General features: G+C 41.3%; 1 protein-coding gene across 1 annotated transcript in view; it reads left to right on the top strand.

Annotated features, from left to right (window-relative positions):
• LOC109932881 (trafficking protein particle complex subunit 8) overlaps positions 1–22,017 on the top strand; it is a 73,446-nt gene that overhangs the window by 17,161 nt on the left and 34,268 nt on the right. Inside the window, exons 6-11 of the mRNA XM_048596222.1 lie at positions 4,100–4,231; positions 13,064–13,288; positions 17,580–17,688; positions 19,546–19,740; positions 20,494–20,654; positions 21,923–21,988. Coding sequence (XP_048452179.1) covers positions 4,100–4,231; positions 13,064–13,288; positions 17,580–17,688; positions 19,546–19,740; positions 20,494–20,654; positions 21,923–21,988 — 888 coding nt within the window. The remainder of the gene's footprint in view (positions 1–4,099; positions 4,232–13,063; positions 13,289–17,579; positions 17,689–19,545; positions 19,741–20,493; positions 20,655–21,922; positions 21,989–22,017) is intronic.

Raw genomic sequence — 22,017 nt, 5'->3', positions numbered from 1 at the left:
TACCATTTTAGGGTTTTCGTTCAGCTTCGATATGCTTCCGTCTCCATCAATTTAGGGGCGTAGCCTTTTTGGTTGCATTCTTCGGTTATCTCAAGTCTTTTGTCAACCATATCGGATGCTCAGATTATTACAGTGCTTGCTGCTTGTTAAGCTCAACTTTTGTAGTTGATTTGTCATTCCCAGTTTCTTTTCCAAGTTGTGTAAATGTTTCTTGCCTTGGGCATTTGAGTGTTCATAATCTAGAAGTGGTTATTTTGGCTAATATTTGCCACTTGAAACTTTAGCCATTGGAATGAGGTTTGAAAGCTGTGATGTTGAGTCCCTTTCCCCATGAATTTGATGAATAGTATAACCAGAAGGAGGCTATTCAAATCAGCAGCAACTCTTTGAAGATCAATTTAATTTGTGCCACTCCCTCACTGTCTTTATCGAGGTTAATCTTTTTCTGTTGTCTCGTCACAGCGTGTTTATTAGATCATAGATCGTAGAATCCCAATAGTGTGATAACAGGCCCTTTGGCCCAACAAGTCCACACCGACCCTTGGATATTCCACCCAGACCCATTCCTCATAACCCACCTAATCTACTGAACACTGGGCATTTAGCGTGGCCAATCTGCACATCTTTGGACTGTGGGAGGAAACTGGAGCACACAGGAAGTCCATGCAGACACTGAACGTGCAAACTCCACACAGGCAGTCACCCGAGGGTGGAATTGTTTGAACAAATGTGAACTAGATATGGCTTCACTTGCTTGTAAGACTAAGCTGACACCATCATTTTAAGATCTTGGTTTGTGTCAATAAATCTACATATTGGATTCTGATTTTGAGGTGTTTCTCTATTCCCATGAGGCATACAGCCTTCCTATTTAATTTTCGTAGTTAGGTTTGAAGGTTTGTTAATACCTGGGTTGTTTTTTTTTCTTTTTGGAAGAAGTGAATGAAAGGACAAGAGAGAAATTTTGTTTTAACAATACATTTCTTGGTAGTCACACATCTGGCCATAACTACTTGCTTACTAAAGACCCTCTGCCTGGGTTTATAGTTGTCAGGTAGTAAGCAGCAGTTTATGCTTTGAAGATTTTAGAGTTCTTGGTGACCAGCCTGTTCAAGGGGAGGAACTACCAGCTGTCTTCTCCTGTTTCTTAAAAGAAAATCCACTGTTGTGAATCCAATGTAAACCTGATGGTACTATTAAAGAGGGACTGGAAGACTTCTCTGCTGTTTTCTGAACAAGCTGTGTATGCAGAGATTCCAGAGGAAAAATTTTTACACTCAATGACACTGAACAGTGACCAATATTGAAGACCATTTGGAGGAAGCTCTGAGGATGAAAAGGGTGCAGAATGTACTCTGTGGAGACATCCTAGCACCATTGCCAATCCAATCTAGTCAAGTCCTAAATGACGTAGCTGCTGGACTGGATCTGTGGAAGGTTCTGAGAGCAGAAGTGGGAAATACATACTTGACCTTATTTTCGCCAGTCTCCCTGTTGATGTCTGTTCACCACCTTTTATTGGTGGGAGTGACCACTACATTGTCCTTGTGGAGACCCATCTTCACTTTGAGAATATTTATTTTGTGCAGTGTTGTGGTACTACCGCTGCTAAATGGGGCAGACTTTGAGCAGATCTCCCAACTCCAAACAGGATATGCATTTGGCACTGTGGGCTGTCAGCAGCAGAATTGTCTTCACCCACAATTTGTTATTTCTTGACCTTGCCCATCTCGACTTGACCATTAACATCAAGGCAGCCGATCTAATGTTGGTTCAGTGACAGGTGCTGGAGGACATATCAGGAGCAGCACTAGGCGTATCTAAAAATGAGGTGCTGAAGCTGCAACACAGGCCTGTTCTCTGGCAGGAAACAGCCGTAGCATGCAGTAAATAGGGCTAAGAAATCCCTCAGCCAATAGCTTAGAACAGAGATCTGCTGTCCTGTCAGATCCTGTCATGAATGGTAGTGGCAACAAGTGACTGGAGCTCCACAGATATCCCCATCTTCTGTGATGAGGGACATCAATGCAAAAGATGAGGCTGAAGAATCTGCATCCATGTTAAACCAGAAGTGTGAAGTGGATGATCCATTTGTCTTTACCTGAGGCCTGAAACATCATAGGTGCTGGTCTTCAGTCCATTTGATCCATGCCATGTAATGTAAAGAAAGACACTGGATACTGCAAAGGCTGTAGGCCATGCTAACATTTTTGGCAAAAGAAAACAAAGAGTTACACTGCACGATTTAGCTGTCCTCTAACCAAGCTGTTCCAGTGCACCTTCACTGGCCATAACATGAAAAGTTGTCCAGAAAAGTCTGGTTTACATAAAGCAGGACAAAACCAACACTGCTAATAACACACTATCAGTTTACTCTTGATCTCTACAAAAGTAGTGGAATGGTCATTGGCCATGCACTTGTCATGAAATTATAATCTGCTCCCTGCTCGGTTTGGGTTTACCCAGGGGCTATCCAACTTCTCACCTAATTACAATCTTGCTCTCTAACATGAATAAAACAGCAATTTCAGAAGTGAGGTCAGAATGATTGTACTTGATTATCAAGGCAGTGTTTGACAAGTATGGCATCAAGGAGCCCTAGCAAAACTAGAGTCAGTGGAATCGGGGCAGGGGGTGCAGGGCATGGAAATTGCCTGTGCTGGTTGGAGTCATACTGAGAACAAAAGGTGCCTGCGGTTGTTGGAGGTCAACCATCTCCATGCAAAGATGATACCCTGAGGAACTCCTACAGTAGTATTCTAGCCTCAATCATGTTCAATCACCAACCCTCCATAAAGTCAGAAGCAGAAATTATTTTTGGAAACCTATCACTGATCGTTCAGTGTCACTGGGTAAGAATTCTGTAACTCCATTCCTTGCAGCTCTATAGGTGATCCTACATGTTACGGATGTCAGTGGTTCAAAAAAGCACCATGACTTTCTCCAGGACGCTTAGAGGGGCAACGTGAGTATCCAAATTGAGAGCAGATGTAGGCAATTCTACATCCAATAGAATTTTCAAAATTGTATCAAATTAATCCTTGATCTTCTAAATTCTAGTGAAAACAAACCCAACCTACCCAATATTTGTGTACAGTAAGTGCTGCACAAGCCAGATATCAATCCAGTAAGCATCCTCTGATCTGCCTAAACTGCATTTAACTCCTTCCTTACATGTGGAGCCCAAAACTCTGCACTTTTCAAGATGTGGTCTTATCCAAGATGTGCCCTGTATACAAGCATAAAATCATTACTTTTGTTCAGTTCCTCTTGTAGGAAAGGAAAGCATCCCATTAGCTGCCTTAATCACCGACAATACTTGCATACTACTTCCATGTGACTGTACTAGAGCACCTTCATCCCTCTGTTCCTTAGAATTCTGAACAGCCCAGAATCCAAGTAAAGCCCCTCCCCATTAAAAACCTGCCATTGCTGCCGCCACTACCGGCTGTGCCAGCCCCTGCAGCTCAAGATCTGAGTTGACATTCCTGTAGCCACAGAGGTCAAATATGCTTTTACAATTATTACAGCCTTCACCTCCCATTAGCCAATGGCACCCACCTCCCGTGAACAAACAACTAAAAATTCTGGTCAGTTTTATATGGCTGAGCCGAAGTTGTTGGGGTACTTGGATGAATAAAAGATTCACCAGATCATCAACTGAAGCCTTCAGGTATAATTTCAAATCCAAGTCTATCATTTGTTTATCACCGCCAGAGCATGATATCTGGGTATTGAAGCAATTGCTTGAAGTGAACAGACAGCTCGAGTTGGTCACGCCAGCTACGGACATGAAATTTCTACCCGTATGACTTGATCAAAAGAGGAAAGGATAGTGATTAAAGACTATCTCTGTGGAATCTCTTCAGTTCATTGTTTTTTTTCATTTTACAGTGAAGGTAAAATATACTTGAGTGCCTTCACAGAATTATTGATATAGTTACTTAGTTTTGAGCCTTTATTTTGTTTTTCTTTCTAAGCTAAATTGAGAAAGAAAGTTTCAAATATATTAGACTTTGTGGCATTGTGTTGAAATAAATTTTGCAATTTGTAGTAACATGAAAACCCCACGCCTTTTTTATTTTAAAACAAAATGCAGGATTCAGACCTCCGAAGCGCTCTCTTACTGGAACAAGCTGCCCATTGCTTCATCAACATGCGAACGCCTATGGTACGCAAGTTTGCTTTTCATATGATTCTGGCTGGGCATCGGTTTGCTAAAGCAGATCAGGTAAGCATGTGCTTGAATAATGCATTTAAATAATTTTTTAACATACTGTATATGTGCTAATGCATTTAGTTGATTAACCCTGCTTGGCTGTGTGATAGCCTTTTTCTTGTCACAATATTTTGAAGTCCTGTCATTCAGGTTTCAAAGGGTCTGGTCACGTTTTTGGGACTGAATCTTTCCTTAAGTTAAAAATTTCATCAAGTAAATTTATTGCCATGAATACTTTTGGGTAGATTGTCCTCTTTAACACTATTTCATTGATGTACAGTTGTATCATCTGTGAACCTGTACAAGGTACAATTTGACAAAGTAATTTCCAAAATTAAGACCTTGCCCGTAACTGCTATAAATGGGATATCACTTTTTTTCAGTTTGGAGGTTTGCTAACTAACTGTCCCAGGCTGGGGCCGTCACTCGAGCCTCCGTGAAGCCACGTGGAATTTTAAATATTTCTCTGTTAACTTGAGTAGTGCTAATAATTATGCCTTGAGTTAGTAACAAAATGTTATTAGCAGATGACTGCCAGCAACCTAATGGAAGGATGTAGAATGCAAAGCATCTGTAGATAACATGAGAATAAAAGCATGGGAAGAAACGTCTTCATTGTCTTGTTGTGGTATTAGTTTGGACTTCCTTTCCTGCGATCTAAAAATATTTCCCAAATGTCATCGACACCAACTCATCCATGCTGACCAAGTTTCCCAACTTAACTTTGTTCTACTTGCCTGCATTTGGCCCATATCCCCCTCAACCTTTCTTATTCATGTACCTATCCAAACGTCTTTTAAATGTTGTAACTGTACCCCTACATCCACCACTTCCTCTGGTGATTCATTCCACATATAAACCAACGTCTGTGCGAACAAGTTGCCCCTCAGGTCCCTCTTTAAAATCTTTCTCCTCTCCACCTTAAAAATATGCCCTCTAGTTTTAAACTCTCCTACCTTGACGGAAAAGACCTTTTTGTTGTTCACCTTATCTATGCCCCTCCATTTTATAAACCTCTAAGGTCACCCCTTAACATCCTACTTTCCAGTGAATAAAGTCCCGTCCTCTGCTTATAACTCTGGTGTAGTACAGTGGTTAGCACTGCTGCCTCAGCGCCAGGGCCCCAGGTTCAATTCCACCCTTGGGTAACTGTCTATGTGGAATTTGCACACTCTCTCCCCATGTCTGCGTGGGTTTACTCTGGGTGCTCCGGTTTCATCCCGCAGTGCAAAGATATGCAGGTTAGGGTGGACTGGCTGTGCTAAATTGCCCAAAGTTTCCAGGGATGTGTAGGTTGGGTGGATTAGCCATGGGAAATGAGAGGTGAGAGGGATAGGGTGGAGGGGCTAGGTCTGGGTGGGATGTTGTTCGGAGGTTTGCGTACTCAATAGGCCAAATGGCCTGCTTCCATGCTGTATGGATTCTGTTTCAAACCCTTCAGTCCCAGCAACGTCCTGGTAAATCTTTTTTTGAACCCTGTCTGATTTAATAATATCTTTCGTACTGCAGGGTGACCAGAACACTGTACCCAATCCAAATCTGGCCTCTTCAATGTTCTGTGCAACCGCACTTAGAATGAACTATGTACCTGAAGCCCTAGGTTCTCTTTGACAACACTAGCCAGGGCCCTACTATTAACTGTACAAGTCCCGGCCTTGTTTGTCTTAGCAAAATGCAACATCTCACATTTATTCAAATGAAACCATGCCATGGGTGGCACGGTGGCTCAGTAGTTAGCACTGCTCCCTCACAGCGCCAGGAGCCTGGGTTCAATTCCACCCATTGGGCGACTGTCTGTGTGGAGTTTGCACATTCTCCCCGTGCCTGCGTGGGTTTCCTTCCACAGTCCAAAGATGTGCAGGCTAGGTGGATTAGCCATGCTAAATTGCCCATAGGGATCAGGGATGTGTAGAATAGGGGGATGGGTCTGGGTGGGATGCTCTGACGGTCGGTGTGGACTTGTTGGGCCGAAGGGCCTGTTTCCACACTATAGGGATTCATCATTCTATGATAAACTCCATCTGCCACTCTTAGTCCATTGGCCCAAATGATCAAGATCCCTTTGTAATCTTAGTATCTGTCTTCGTTGTCCACTATACCGCGAACTCACTAACCATGCTCCCTAAATTCTCAAATCATTTGTAAAAATGACAAATAACAGTGGACCCAGCATCGATGTCTGCGGAACACTGCTGGTTACAGGCCTCCAGTCTGAAAAACAACCCTCCACCTCCACCACCACCACCACCACCTTTCTCCTACTGTCCGGCCAATTTTGTATCCATTTGGCAAACTCTCTCCTTGAATCCCATATGATCTAACTTTTACTAACCAGTCTACCATGTGGGACCTTTACTGAAGTCCACATTGGTAACATCTGTTGCTTTGCCCTCATCTGTCTTTTTGGTCACATTCTTTTTTCAAAAAAAAGTTGAATCAAGTTTGTGAGATACAAATTCCCATGCACAAAGCCATGCTGGCTATCCCTAATCAGTCCTTGCCTCTCCAACTGCGTGTAAATGCGAGCTCTAAGAATCTCCTCCAAAAGCTAGCTGCCACGTTTTTCAGACCAACCAGCCTGTAGTTGCCAGGCTTCTCCTTACAGCCTTTCTTAAATCAAGTCACAACATTAGCTGCCTTCCAGTCCTCTGGCACCTCACCCGTGGCTGTAGAGAATACAAATATCTATACTAGGGGCCCCACAACTTCTTCCCAGCTTCTCTCAATGTCCTGGGATACGGTTGATCAGATCCTGGAGATTTATCCACCTTGGTTTTTTTTTTAAACACCTCTAGCACCACCTCTTCTGTAATGTGGACTGTTTTGAAGACATCACTACTTATTTCTCCGTAGCTTCCTTGTCTTCACAGTAAATATTGATGTGAATATTTTGTTTAGTATCTCTCCCCTCTCCTGTGGTTCCACATACAGATGACCTTTGTTGGCCTTTAAGGGCCCTATTCCCTCCTTTGCTCTCTTGCTCTTAATGTACTTGTAAAATCTCTTCAGATTATCCTTTCACCTTTATCTGCCAAGGCTATCTTATCCCCTTTAGCCCTCCTGATTTCCCCCTAAGAATGCCCCTACTCCTCTTATATTCTTCAAGAAATTCACACTGTCCCAGTTGTCAATATTTAACACATGCCTTCTCTTTACTATTGATCAGAGCCTTAATGTGTTTATTCATCCAATATTCTGTACTCCTACCAGCCTTGCCTTAACAGGAACATACTGCCTCTGAACACTTTTATCTCTCTTTTGAAAGCCTCCCACTTGCCAGTCTCTATCTGTGAACAGTCGACTCCAATCAACTCTTGCAAGTTCCTGTGCCATACTGTTAAAATTGGCCTTACTCCATTAAGAGCTTTAACTTTGATGCAAGGCTGAACTTTTCCTTAATTATTTTAAATCTAAGAAATATAATCACTAGTCCCTAAGTGCTCCCCCACTGACACCTCAGTCATCTGCTCAGCCTTATTGCCCAAGAGAAGGCTGTTTTTTTTTTTTTTGCTCCTTCCCTAATTGGTAAAGAAGTTATTGATAAATTTTCTTGAACACATTTAACAAATTCCTCACCATCCAAGTACTTAGACAGGGAATGCCATATTGTTGGAAAGTTAAAATCCCCCACTGTTACAATTGTTATTTTTACACATATCGAACATCTCTCTGCATACTTGCTCCTCTGTTTCCTGCTGACTATTGGTGGGTCTTTAGTCCAATCCTACCATGGTGATCATCCCCTTATTTCTGAATCCCACCTGTATAGCTTCATTGGCTGAACCCTCAAATGTCTGCTCTAAGTACTGCCATGATATTTTTCCTAATCAAAAACACCACTCCCACTCCCCTTTTTGCCTCCCTTTCCATCCTTCCTTTAGTAGCATCTAAACCCCCAAGCACTGAGCTGCGAGTCCTATCCCTCACTCAGCCATGTTTTTTATTTCTTTATTCATTTACGGGATGGGGGCTTCTCTGGCTAGGCAGCATTTATTGCCCATCCCTAATTGCCCAGAAGGCAGTTGAGAGTCAACCACATTGCTGTGGGTTTGGAGTCACATGTAGGCCAGACCAGGTAAGGATGCCAGTTTCCTTCCCTAAAAGGTCATTAGAGGACTAGATGGATTTTTCCTGACAATTGACAATGGATTCATAGTCATCAAAGAGCAAAGAAAATTGCAGCACAGGAACAGGCCCTTCGGCCCTCTAAGCCTGTGCCGATCCAGAACCCCTCTAAACCTGTCGCCTATTTTCCCTCTGCTCCCTTCCCATTTATGTATCTGCCTAGATACATCTTAAATGACGCTATCGTGCCTGCCTCTACCACCTCTGCTAGCAATGCATTCTCAGCACCCACCACTCTCTGCGTAAAGAACTTTCCACGCATATCGCCCTTAAATTTTTCCCCTCTCACCTTGAAATCGTGACCCCTAATAATTGAGTCCCCCACTCTGGGGGGATAAAGCTTCTTGCTATCCACCCTGTCTGTACCTCTCATGATTTTGTAGACCTCAATCAGGTCCCCCCTCAACCTCCTGTCTTTCTAATGTAAATAATCCTAATCTACTCGACCTGTCTTCATAGCTAGTGCCCTCCATACCAGACAACATCCTGGTGAACCTCCTTTGCACTCTCTCCAAAGCATCCACATCCTTGTGGTCATGTGGCGACCAGAACTGTAGCAGTATTGCAAATGTGATCAAACCAAAGTCCTATACAACTGTAACATGACCTGACAACTCTTGTACTCAACATCCTGTCCGATGAATGAAAGCATGCCGTATGCCTCTTGACTACTCTATCGACTTGTGTTGCCACCTTCAGGGTACAATGGACCTGAACAGCCAGATCTCCAGGTGCATCAATTTTCCCCAGGGCCTTTCCATTTACCGTATAGTTCGCTCTTGAATTGGATCTTCCAAAATGCAGCACCTCGCATTTGCCTGGATTGAACTCCATCTGCCATTTCTCTGCCCAACTCTCCAATCTATCTAATATTTTGCTGCATTCTCAGACAGTCCCCTTCACTATCTGCTACTCCACCAATCTTAGTGTCATCTGCAAACTTGCTAATCAGACCATCTATACCTTCCTCCAGATCATTTATGTATATCACAAACAACAGTGGTCCCAACACTGATCCCTGTGGAACACCACTGGTCACAGTTCTTCATTTTGAGAAACTCCCTTCCACCACAAATTTCTGTCTCCTGTTGCCCAGCCAGTTCTCTATCCATCTAGCTAGTACACCCTGGACTCCATGCGACTTCACTTTCTCCATCCGCCTACCATGGGGAACCTTATCAAACGCCTTACTGAAGTCCATGTATATGACCTCTACAGCTCTTCCCTCATCTATCAACTTTGTCACTTCCTCCAAGAATTCTATCAAGTTGGTGATCATTAGATTCATTAGATTCTTAATTCCAGTTATTTACTGAATTCAAATTCCACCATTTGCCGTGGTGGGATTCGAACCCGGGCCCCAGAATGTTATCTGGGTCTCTGGATTAACAGTCCAGCAATTTAATACCACTAGGCCATCGCCTCCCCACATTCTGTAATATCTGTGATGTCCCAGTCCCATGTTCCCATACATGCCCTGAGTTCATCTGCCTTGCTTGTCATTGAGGAATTAAACTACATTTATTTCAGAGTTGCCTTGTTCTCTGACTTGCTCTTGCCTACCTTGTCCAATTAACTTGCTCTCTTTAACTTCTGAATCATCCTCGTACGTAATGCGAGCTTTATGAAGTTAATGGCTAATGCATGTAGTTGTCAAGACAGTCTATAACACGTTATATCACTGTACATAAACCACTGTTTATTCTCTATTGGTACAAATACAATTAATTATGTTTATTTGCAGTTAATTGAATGTTTTATTACATGTTGCGTCATGGGAATGTTGATAAGCAAGCCACATGAGGCAATTAATTTTGCAAATATATGGCATATGCCATGTAAGGTTGTCCATTTTGATAGCAAAAACAGGATGGCAGATACCTATCTGAAATGGGAAAGTGGGAGGTGCGACAAGACCTGGGTGTCCTGGTACACCAGTTGCCAAAAATGAACCTGCAGGTGCCATACGTGGTGACTTAGGCACATATGTTAATTTCATAGTGAGAGGATTAGAGTGCAGGACCAGGGATGTCTTGCTGCAATTGTACTCCATTGGTAAGACCACACCTGGAGTATTGTGTGTAGTTTTGGTCACCTTATTCTGGCTATTGAGGGAGTACAAATTGAATTTTGGGATGGCAGGACCTGCATACAAGGTGACACTGGATCGCTTAAGATTTATATTCACTTGAGTTTCAAAGAATAAGGGGAGAAATCCTGTAGAAACTTAAAATTCTAATGGGATTAGTTAGGGTAGGTGCAGGGTGGATGTTCTTGAGACTGGGGAGCCCAGAATTGGAGGTCACATTTGAAGGATAAGGGATAGGCCTATTAGAGCAGAGATTCACCCAGTGAATTCTTTCCACAATAAACTATTGAGGCCAAAACAATGAAGGCTTTCGATAAAGATGTAGATATAGTTCTCAGGACTAAAAAGATCCAAGGATATGAGGAGCAAACTGGAACAGGGTACTAAGGTAGCTATGGTCACACTGAAGCAAACCTGAAGTGCCAGATGGTCTACACCTGCTCCAATGTTGTATATTTCTCAGCCAAAAGTCTGATCCAAAGGCTTTAGGTTTTAAGGAGCATCTTAGAGGAGAACCAAATGATGGAGAGGAAAATATTTAGGGAAGTAGTTCCGGAGCAACTGGCCTGTGTGTTTATGTCTATTCCCATCAACGGTGTAATTTAAAATCGGACATTCTCAAGAAGTCAGAATTAAGTGAATGAAGGTAGCTCCATTGTAAAGCTAGAGGAGATTTCAGTCATAGAAGGATTTGAAAATAATTTACTATGTTGAATGGGCAACACCAATTTAGAAGCCACTATAGGTCATTGAGCAGAGAAGTAATTGTGATTGGGACTTGGTAAGGGCACAGACAGCAGAATTCTGTTTGATCTCCAGCTTATAGAAGTGGAATGTGGGAGGTTGATCCAGGAGAACATTGGAATAATCAGGACCAGAGGTAACACGGACCTTTTGTGTAAGCAGGAGCTATCATATTATAATGGGTGTTATCAGGGAAGTTATCGAACGTTTGTTTTGAGCTACCTCTGAAATACAGCACTTCTGTATATATATTTATACAGTGAACGTGTACACCTGTGGAGTGCTCCAAGTTTTTCTTTTGAGGCTCAATCGTTGCATAAGTTCAAGATGGAAGTTAATAGGTTATTGGAAATGTTGCAATAAAATGATTTATAGTTGACTCAAATCATTCTGTTGGGGAAATTGGTGGGATAAGTCCCCAAGTCCTGATGCTCTGCCTCCCAGACTACGAGAGGAAGTGGCCCTTGAAATAGCGGATGTATTGGTGATCGTTTTCCACCATTCTGTAGACTGGAGGGTAGCTAATGTAAAACTCCTCTAAGAAAGGAGAGAGAAAATGGGGAATTATAGGCTACAAGGCACAAGTCAGGAGTGTGATGGAATACTCCCCACTTGTTTGGATGAGTGCAGGCCCAACAACAATCAAGAAGCTTGACAACACCCAGGACAAAGCAGCCCGCTTGATTGGCACCACATCCACAAACACCCACTCCCTCCATCTCCGCTCAGTAGCAGCAGTGTATACTATCTGCAAGATGCACGGCAGAAATTCACCAAAGATCCTCAGACAGCACCTTCCAAACCAACGACCACTTCCATCTGGAAGGACAAGGGCATCGGACATATGGGAACGCCACCACCTAGAAGTTCCCTCCAAGCTACTCCCCATTCTGACTTGGAAATATAGCGCTGTTCCTTCTCTGTTGGGTCAAAATCCTGGAATTCCCTCCCTAATAGCATTGTGGGCCTACCTACAGCAGGAGGACTGCAACAGTTCAAGAAGGCAGCTCACCACCACCTTTAAGGGCAACTAGGGACAAGCAATAAATGCTGGTCAGCCAGCGACGCCCACATCCCCCAAATGAATAGGAAAAAATAGTCAAAAACATGTTTCCTCTGGGAGAATCTATGTCAAGAGGTCATCCCTTAAATAAGGGTTGCCTATTTAAGACAGATGAGGAAAAGTATTTTCTGAAGGTTGTGTCTTTGAAATTCCCTTCCCAAAATGGCAGTAGATGCAAAATCTTTGGGTATTTTTAAGGCCGAGGTAGATTCTTGGCGACCGTAGAGATGAAAGATTATCAAGATATGCAGGAACGTAGAGTTGAGGTTAAAAACAGATCAGCCGTGATCTTATTGAATAGCGGAGCAGGCTTGAATGGCCCAGTGGCCTAGTACTGTTCCTTGTTCATATGCTCATATATATTGAGAATTGATGTGTACCGTGTATATGTAAGGAATCATGTAAATATTGGAGACAAGCGTATGCAATTTTTAATCTCCAAGTAGAAGATAAAAGTTGCCATAGTCTGACCAGAACCTATGGCTGCTGCTCTCATTAGAGCGAAATGACTGGTTATTGTTTAACCTGAGGGTCACCATGCCACCAGCAAGGGAAGAGTCCTTTTGAGGTAACCTCAGCTGGTGCAGGAATTGAACCCACGTTGGAATCACTCTGCATTGAAAACCAGCTGTTCACCCAACTTTTCTAACTGACCCCCTCAACGTATCTATACAATGGGCAGAGTTCCAGTAAGTTTAAAATTTCTAAATTGCACATTAAAACCTCCATGTGACAATTGAATCTTCAGCAGGAGACTTGTTCTGCTTTCTCAAATTCGAGTCTGAAACAAATTGATTTTTTTGTTTTCCCTGTTTTGTTACAGCGAAAGCATGCCTTGCGGTGTTACAGCCAAGCCATGCAAGTTTACAAAGGCAAGGGATGGAGTCTGGCAGAGGATCATATTAACTTCACAATTGGGCGCCAGTCCTTTACCCTGCGACAGCTTGATAATGCAGTGTCAGCCTTCAGGCATATTTTGATCAATGACAGTAAGCAGACAGCTGCTCAGCAGGAAGCTTTCCTTAGGGAATACCTGTATGTTTACAAGGTAAGAAAAATTGGAACATTAATAATAGATCCGGTTTTTCCTAATTCCTAATTAGTTTTCCTTGTGTTAGTAGCCAACAGTTGAGTTACTGACCTGCAATGCTGTCTTTTTAATAATTTATTTACTTGAATTCCTCAGTGCCTTGGTTTTCTATCCCATTCACTCACTCATTTTCTAAGGGTTAGATGTATTTATTTTTCTTATTTGTCTGTGATAATTCATTGTTGCATCACTGCCTAGTCTGCAGTTTGGTTCACATTGTCTTCTGTTATGTTGATTTCTTTATCAATGAAAATGCTAACCTTCAATTCTTATCTTCATCTTGTCACCAAAGCTGTGTAGTTTGATATTATATTCTTATTTCTGCCTTTAAAATTTAGGTCTATTAGTCATACCAGAATTATTAGGCTATTTGCCGTGTTTTCTGCTTAATTTGGTTTGTCAGACAGAAAAATGCAACCTGGATATATTCAAAATTTGTATTTATGATATGCACTGTAGTTATAAGGATTATTTATGTTCATTTTCATACTGAAGCAGTGTTTTAGTTCTGTCACTTAAATGAGATGATAAACTGAGGTCTCTTGTGCACACGGATAAATGTAAAAATTTCTAAGTTTGAGGAGCGGTGGGATGATTCTCCTTGGTGACTTGATTTGATTATCTACCTCCTCAAACACCATCTCTTTTAAAAAGATTAGCTCGGAGAGCAATTAAAACATACAATTTCAGATTCAGTTTGAGGCTGAACCTTCTGTCATACTTTTTCCCAGGGCAGAAATGACTATTACGAGGGGGCATAATTTTAAGGTGATTAGAGGACGGTATAGGGGAGATGTCAGAGGCAGGTTCTTCAGAGTGGTGGGTGTGTGGAATGCGCTGCTGGCAGTGTTAATGGAGTCAGATACTTTAGACACTTTTAAGCAACTCTTGGATAGGCACATGGAGGATAGTGAAATGTCGGGTATGCAGGGTAGATTGATCTTAGTAGGATAATAGATTGGCACAACATTGTGGGCTGAAGGGCCTGTACTGTTCTATGCCCAAAACACATTGTAAGGGAATGAAGGCAGGGATGACTAAAGTAAAATTGAAAACTAGATTGAGAGATAAAATAGTAGTGAAGCAGTGACAGACATTTTAGGAGATACTTCCAAACTCTCAAACAACTTTTCCACTAAAAGAGATAGAAGGATGTGCTATTCATGGCTAACTAAGGACGTTTAAATTAGTATCAAATTGAAGGAAAAAATGTGCAATGCTTAAAGTTACTAGTAATCCAGAAGATTGGGAATTTTTTTTAGAAACGTGCAAAGATTACTAAAAATGAAGAGGGAAAATTTTTAAGACGAGCAAGAAACAAAATGACTTTGAAAGCTTCTATGTGTATACAGTAGGAAAAAGAGCAGCTGAAGTAAGTGTTGGTTCCTTTAAGTAGGGCAGGATCGGGAATGGAAAACAAGCATTTTGTATTCGTCTTCAGAGGAGAAGACATATAAAGTATGCTGCAAATAGAAGTGACGGGCAAAATGGGAGGAATAATCAGAGAAGATCTTGAGTGGAAAAATACTGGGGATGAAAGATATGAGGACTGAAGTCCCTGAATCTGCTGGCCTACATCCTGGGCCTGAAAGGAAGTGACTACAGAGATTTTTGGATGCACTGGTTACAATCTTCGAAATTCCTGAGATACTGGAGAGGTGCTAGTAGATTGAAGAACTGCACATTTTGACATCCTTCAGGGAAGAAGGGAGGGAGAAAGTGGGAAGTATAGGCCAGTTCGTCCAGCATCTGTCATTGGGGAAATGCTAGAATCTATTAAGATGGAAGTCAGATATCTCAAGTCATAAGTCGGTCAGTGACAGCCAGGATTTGTCAAACGATAATCACGTCTGTCAAAATTTTTAATTATCAGATATAACAAGCAGAATAGATAAAGAAAAAAAAGCACATTCAGTGATGGGATTTCCAGTAGCTATAGAAATTTGATATTTTATACTTTATTTTGCAATAGAGTATAAAAGTTAGGAAGTTTTGCTACAAGGCATGAGTGACACTGCACCTAGTGTTGTGTGAAGTTTTCAGATCCTGTGTTCACGAGGGTCTGGAAAATTTCTCTCTAACTCTGATTTGCACCCCCCCAACAACCTAGGATGCATCCCATCTGCGTCTGGTGACCTCTCTATCTGGAGTCCTGCCAGACTTTTTAGCACCACCTTTTCCCTTGCTATACTGTTCAGTTGCTCAACACCCACAATTTCAACTGGACCATTGGCATCAACTTTTTAGGCTGGTGAAGACCGAAACCAAGTGTCCATTTAGTACTAAATAAAAACTGAATGAAAGAATTGTGGATACTGTAGATCAGAAACAAAAACAGAAGTTGCTTGAAGCTCAGCAGGTCTGGCAGGATCTGAAGAAAAATTAGTTACTGTTGGGTCCAGAGACCCTTTCTCTTCACTGATGTTGCCAGACCTCCTGAGCTTTTCCAGAACTCTGTTTTGTTGCTCATTTAGTACTTGCGCCATTCCCTTTGCTTAGTGAGCAGTTCCATATGGGCCCCAAGCAATCCTTTGCTTTACCTCTTAATGTTTGAAGAGCATATACCTATTTTGTTTTAGTGCAGCCTGTCATCCATCCTTCATGCTTCGTTTGAGCCTTCCTTATTCTAGCCTTAACCCTGCTTGCTCGCTTGCTCTCTCCTGTATTTGAGATTCTCTTCCGGATTTCTATTGTTGTTATTGTTCTGGAATGTATCATTAGCATTGTGGGTCAACCCACAGCAGGAGGATTGCAGCGGTTCAAGAAGGCAGCTCACCACCACCACCTCAAGGGCAGCAAGGGATGGGCAAAAAGTGCTGGTCAGCCAGCGACGCCCACATCCCACAAATGAATAGAAAGAATAATGCTCCCTTTTCTGCCTTGTTTTCTCATCAGTATCCAAGGTACTCCCAGCTTTGATACTCTGTATCCATTTCTCATGGGTATGTACCTAGCTTACATCCTATTCATCTCTCATTTCAAAGTCTCACATTTTTCATCCACTTTTTTTTTTGTCTACCAAAATGTGTTTCTAAGCAATCAGTTCCAGTTCAACTTTTAGACCTCAAATCAGTCCTTTTTCCAGTCTGGGATCTTAATCCTTGATAGATTTTTGTCCCTTTCCAACTTAATATTGAACTTTATTGTATTAGGATCACTATTTCCCAATTTTCCACTGGGCCGTCTTCATTTCCCAGGACCAGATCCGGCACAACTTCCCCTCCAGGAGAACTGGAAGCGTACTGCTCTAAAAAGTTCACCTGCATATGTTGCAGGAATTTCTCCTCTTCCCTGCCCCACGCTTTACCCTTTTCCCAGTCTGCCCAAGGGGAATTGAAATCTCCAACCATCTCCAATCCTACTTGTCCTGCAGGTTCCCATAATCTGCTTACAAATGCTCTCCTGTTTCCTTCCCCCTTATTTTGGAGATCTATAAAATACCTAGCAAAATCACTGCTCCCTTCCTGTTTTGCACCTCCCATGTAGAATCTAGTTCTTCTTTCGAATGAATCTTGTTCAAGGACGCGATTCTATTTTTGACCAAGAGTGCTATTCCACCTCCTTTTAAACCCAATCTGTTTCTACTAAAATTTCTTATAACTTGGGACGTTAAGTGTCTCTGAAAGATATGTCTTTTATAGAGCTATATGTTCTTATTTCCTGAGCCAATAATTCTTCGAGTGCAAAAATCCAGCAATCTTCATAATACCTCTGAGGGAAGACATTACACTTCACCCAAGGCTGCACACTGATTGTCTATTCTCCAGAAAACAGTACCCGAGTGTCTATTCCCCCTTATTAACTTGTGTTTCAATGAGATCACCGTTCCTAGTGTATATGTGCATTCGATTCAGCCTCTCACTGTAGCACATCCCTTTTCATTTCAGCAATTGATTTGGCGAACTGATGATGTACTGAGCCTTTGAACTTTTTAAGAAAAATCATGTGCATCGTTGAGATGTTCTCTGTTGCATGTAGTAAATGTTCAGATTGTCCTTTCTTAGCCTCAGGGTATCCAAGTGTTCTATAGCCTATAAGGCACTTTTGAAGGTTATTTACTGTAATAAATTGAGTAGTGAGAACAATGAAATTTAATGATACAAAAATGGAAGTTGGGTGTGGTGGGACAGAAGTGAATGAATTTCTAAACAGTATTAAGGTTTCTGTCACTTCAGGTTCTCTAAATAGATTTTTAGGTCTCCTCAGTAGATTTTATCAGGTTCTGAATTTCTTTCGCTTTACATTTCAGAGTGTGAACCAGTTGTCACCTGACGGACCTTTACCCCAGCTTCCTCTACCCTGTATTAACAGCTCAGCAACTCGGGTATTTTTTGGACATGACAGGCGGCCTTCTGAAGGTTAGTTGTTTGTTAGTTTGTATCTCTTACCCGTATTTAAAAAAGACAAGCATATGACCAATGAACAAGAGTAGGCTACTTGGTCCTTTTTTGAGCCTGCTCTGTCATTTGATAAGATCATGGCTGACCTGATTTTAAACTATGTTCCTGCATACTCTTGATAATGTTTCATCCCCTTGGTAATAAAGTCTATTGACCACTGCTTTAAAATTTGGAGATTTTGCATCCGTTGCCTTTTTTGAAGAAGTGTTTTCCAAAGACACAACCGTCTGAGAATTTTCTTTTTCTCTCCTCTCTATCCTGAATGCCTTCCACCACAACACCACCATTTTAGTTCTAGATTCTCCCGCAACAGGAAACATCCTTTCCAAGTCCATCTGGTCAGGTCCCTTCAGGATCTTGTGTTTTAATTGAATCGTTTCTAAGAGGATTTAAGCCTAACCTGTCTAGTATCACTTCATACTGCAATGTGTACTTTGCAGGTATTAGTCTAGTAAACCTTTTCTGAACTACTTCTAATGCATTAACATCCTTCCAACAAGATACAAACAGGATTTCCTTTGATTCATTCTGGACTTCAGAGTGGTAGTGGTTTTTTGCCTATCTTGCAGCCTGAATTTATGTAACTGGCTTGCTAGACCTTTTTTTTTTTTTTTTGGAGTGGTGGAAGGCAGCCAATCTGCTATGACCATGTGGTTAAATTTTGGTTAGACTGGATCTATTGATATCAGTAGCTTTCTTCCTTCAAAGACCTCTCATGAACCAGTTGACTTTTACTGACAATCCAATAGTTTTGTGATCACATTTAGCGGTAACCAACTTTTTATTTGTTTTTAAACTTCTGAATTTGAATTCAGTTGTTTGTCATACTTTGATTTGAACTTGTTGTCTTGGTATTAAAAGACTTTGCCTCTGATTTGCTAGTCCAATAACACCACCATCTGGAGAAACTAATCAAATTTTATGTTTCACACTCGTTTGCATGGAGATTTTTTCCCCTTATTTATTCTAGAGCCATGTTTGTCACTGGCCTTTATTGGCTGTCTCTAGTTGCTCTCGAGGGCGGTGAGTTGCTGCCTTGAGCCACTGCAGTCCATGTGCTGTTGGTGACCCACAATGCCGTTAGGGAGGGAGTTCCAGGATTTTGACTCAGTCACGTTGAAGGAACAATGATATGTTTCAAAGTCGGAATGGGGAACTTGGGGAAGCTGGTGGAATCATTTATCTGCTGCTCCTGTCCTTCTAGATGGTAGTGGCTATGGATTTGGAAAGTGCTGTCTAAGGAACCTTGGTGAATTTCTGCAGCGCATCTTGTAAATGGTACACGCAGCTGCTACTGAGTGGTGGAAGGAGTAAATGTTTGTGGGTGTACTGCCAGTCAAGTAGGCTGCGTTGTCCTGAATTGGGTTACACTACTTGAGCGGTCAGCTTGTTTGTTCAATAATGAAACTATTAACTGTAATTTGATGGCTAAATATAGCATCCCCCATTCTCCTGCAAGTCCTCCAAATCTCTTTTGCTTGTATCATTTTCACCTGAGGAGATGGGGAGAAAGTTCTGAAGTCTTTGGCTGGGCAAAGTTTTTTGTTTTTTTTTTTTTTTTTTTTTTTTTTTTTTTGCCCAGTTAAAATTTATCCCATTAATTTTTGGGAGTTGCAGCTCTAGATAAAATTGAAGCTATGTTACATCACTTTTTTTTTCAAATAGAACAAATATAGCAAATTGTATTGCGTTTCAAGGAGATTTTGCCCTTGTTTGTTTCCTTGCTCCATAGCAGTGAATTTACAGTACTGTAAAGGAGCCCTATTAATTAATTAATTCACTGCATATTTAAGTAATCTTTCTTTGTACTATCAGGAGAAAAGCAAGCGGCCACCCATGTGAGTTTAGATCAGGAATATGAGCGTGAAGCCTCTCAGCAATGGAAAGAGCTTGAGGAGCAGGTAGTAGCTGTGGTGAATAAAGGAGCAGTACCACTGAATTTTCAGCCAACTCAGTACTGCCTAAACAGCCAGACAGACAACCTGCGATTTCCTGTGGCTGTAGTGGAAGGTAAATCAGTCTCAATGAATTCTTCTATATGGATGCTTGTGTTGAATGTAAATCTTTTAACCAAGTAATGCAAGGTTTAAAATTTCTGAGCTAGTAGGTCCTGGGTTAAAACCTAGTAGACAGAATCCTGTTCACTTATTTGAATTAACTTGACCCTCTCTGTTATCTCCATGTCACGGCAGTATTTGGTGGAGATCTGGGATGTACTCCTGTCCTGGCCAACCTTTATCCTCCAACATGATTCAATATGAATTATTGACTTGTTTATTTCATTGCTGTTTGTGGGAGGTTGCTGTGTGCATGTTGCCTGCAAAGTTTTCTACATTGCAGCAATGTTTACACTTCAGTTGTAAAGTGCTGTGCTTTGCTTTGCATGAGGTTGGAGAGTTCACTTTTGGCCACGATCATGTTTTTTCTTAAAGTACAGGAGGACCTTCTCCTTCCCACTCATTTTCTCACCATTCCTTGAACCTCATTTTAGAAGTGCAGTCTTAAGCTGTAGACTGTCTGAGCCAAAGCCTCCAAGTTTCCTATCCGTACTGACACCTTCATTTTCCAGAGTGATTCCAAAGATTCAGTAATGGAATTTCTTTGGGTCTAATTTCTTTTTACATGCATCAGGTTTTATTGTTTTCTTCAGAGCACCACAGACATGCTGTCTTCATTGAGCCTTAAACAAGTGATTTCATTTGATAATTTGCCATCGTGCACTTTTCTTTGTCATTCTTAGTGTGTTTTTATTTTTGTGTGTAGAACCAGTCACAGTCGAAGTTGTGTTCAAAAATCCATTGAAGGTTCCTCTGCTGTTAAAGGATCTCTCGCTGTTGTGGAAGTTTAATTTTAGAGATTTTAATAAAAGTCCAGAGGAAGATGCAAAGGAATCAATTAGCAATGAAAAAGTTGCTCATCTCAAGGTAAGAAAGCATTTTTTTATTGAGATTGTCCGCCTTTTTTGCTTGTGACTGATGTATGCAGATGGCTCAGCGACTGTTAGATTAGCTTGGTGAGTTACTGTCGTCGCCTTGTGCCAATTCCCACTGGCCGTATCTCGGACTTTTAAATCTGCTTGCACTTCAAGTGACTTACCCACTGCCTTACAAGAAGTATCTACTGCACCACATTGTGGCATGTTGCTCATATTCCTGACTTGACCGCTTAGCTTGAGAAGCACAACTCTTCAAGAATGGGACAAGGATTTCATTTGACTACTCCCCTTTGAGGTGAGGAATTCCAATAATCCACAAACCTTAAGTGAAGTTTCTTCTCCCCTAAGTGCTTAATCTCAAGATGCAAGGTGCAAAATTGTTTTCTAAAGTTGTTAGACTCTACCAAGCATGAGGAGTAGCCTCTGATCATCTACTACATTTTAAGCCCTGTAGGAATTATATATTTCAATATAGTCTTATCATATTTTTATTGTAAGGAATCTATTTCCTCTAAAGCAGCCTGGCCGAGGATATGATACAGTAACAAGTGAAGTGTGTGGACTGAACCAGCATACCTGTTTCTGCTTTGTGTAAAGTGTTTTTGAGTAATGAAATGATATTTACTGTTCTTGTATTGATGCATTGAATATCGTGTATAAATTTTAAAAAATTGAATGTTTAAGTTACTGACTGACTTTGTTTAATTTAGTAGAGTCAGTGTTAAGGAGAGTTTGTTCATACTTAATTGATTTGTAGGCATGGAGATATTTTCGGTCAATCTTTTCACCCAAGGAAGCCACTTTTTACCAGTGCTACCTGTTTTGAATTCTGTCCAGCTGCAGTCACTGTTTGTTTCTGTGAGATAGTAATGTAAATAGTACTTCCCCAGTAATAGTTGTCACATATCTGTTCTGAAGAAGGGTCTAGGCCCGAAACGTCAGCCTCTCTGCTCCTCTGATGCTGCTTGGCCTGCTGTGTTCATCCAGCTCTACACCTTGTTATCTCTGTTGTGGACAGTTGGTTTATCAACTTTTTTTCACCACTTTTTTTAAGACATGATCTTTTATGCACCTTATGCACTTGTAAGATTGTTGTTGTTAAGTTGGAACAGGAAAGGCATGCCTGTTTTTGACTACAATTATGGGTTGAAGCAAACTTTTTTGTCTCAAGTTTGTTTTATATTTGGAGGATGAAAACTACCTGTCATAGGAAATGTACTGTGTGCATTAAATAAAATCTGTTTTTCATGATTACAGACATCCCCTAGTATTGCCACAGAGGTAATAAGTGAATTTCAAATAAATGGTGAAGAGACTAAAGTGGTGAGTGTGAGATTGTCTTGAAATAAAAT

Source organism: Rhincodon typus, chromosome 4 (genome assembly GCF_021869965.1).
Source record: "Rhincodon typus isolate 14 chromosome 4, sRhiTyp1.1, whole genome shotgun sequence".
NCBI lineage: Eukaryota > Metazoa > Chordata > Chondrichthyes > Orectolobiformes > Rhincodontidae > Rhincodon > Rhincodon typus.
The sequence above is the reverse complement of the archived record's forward strand: the minus strand, read 5'-3'. Positions and strand labels throughout refer to the sequence as shown.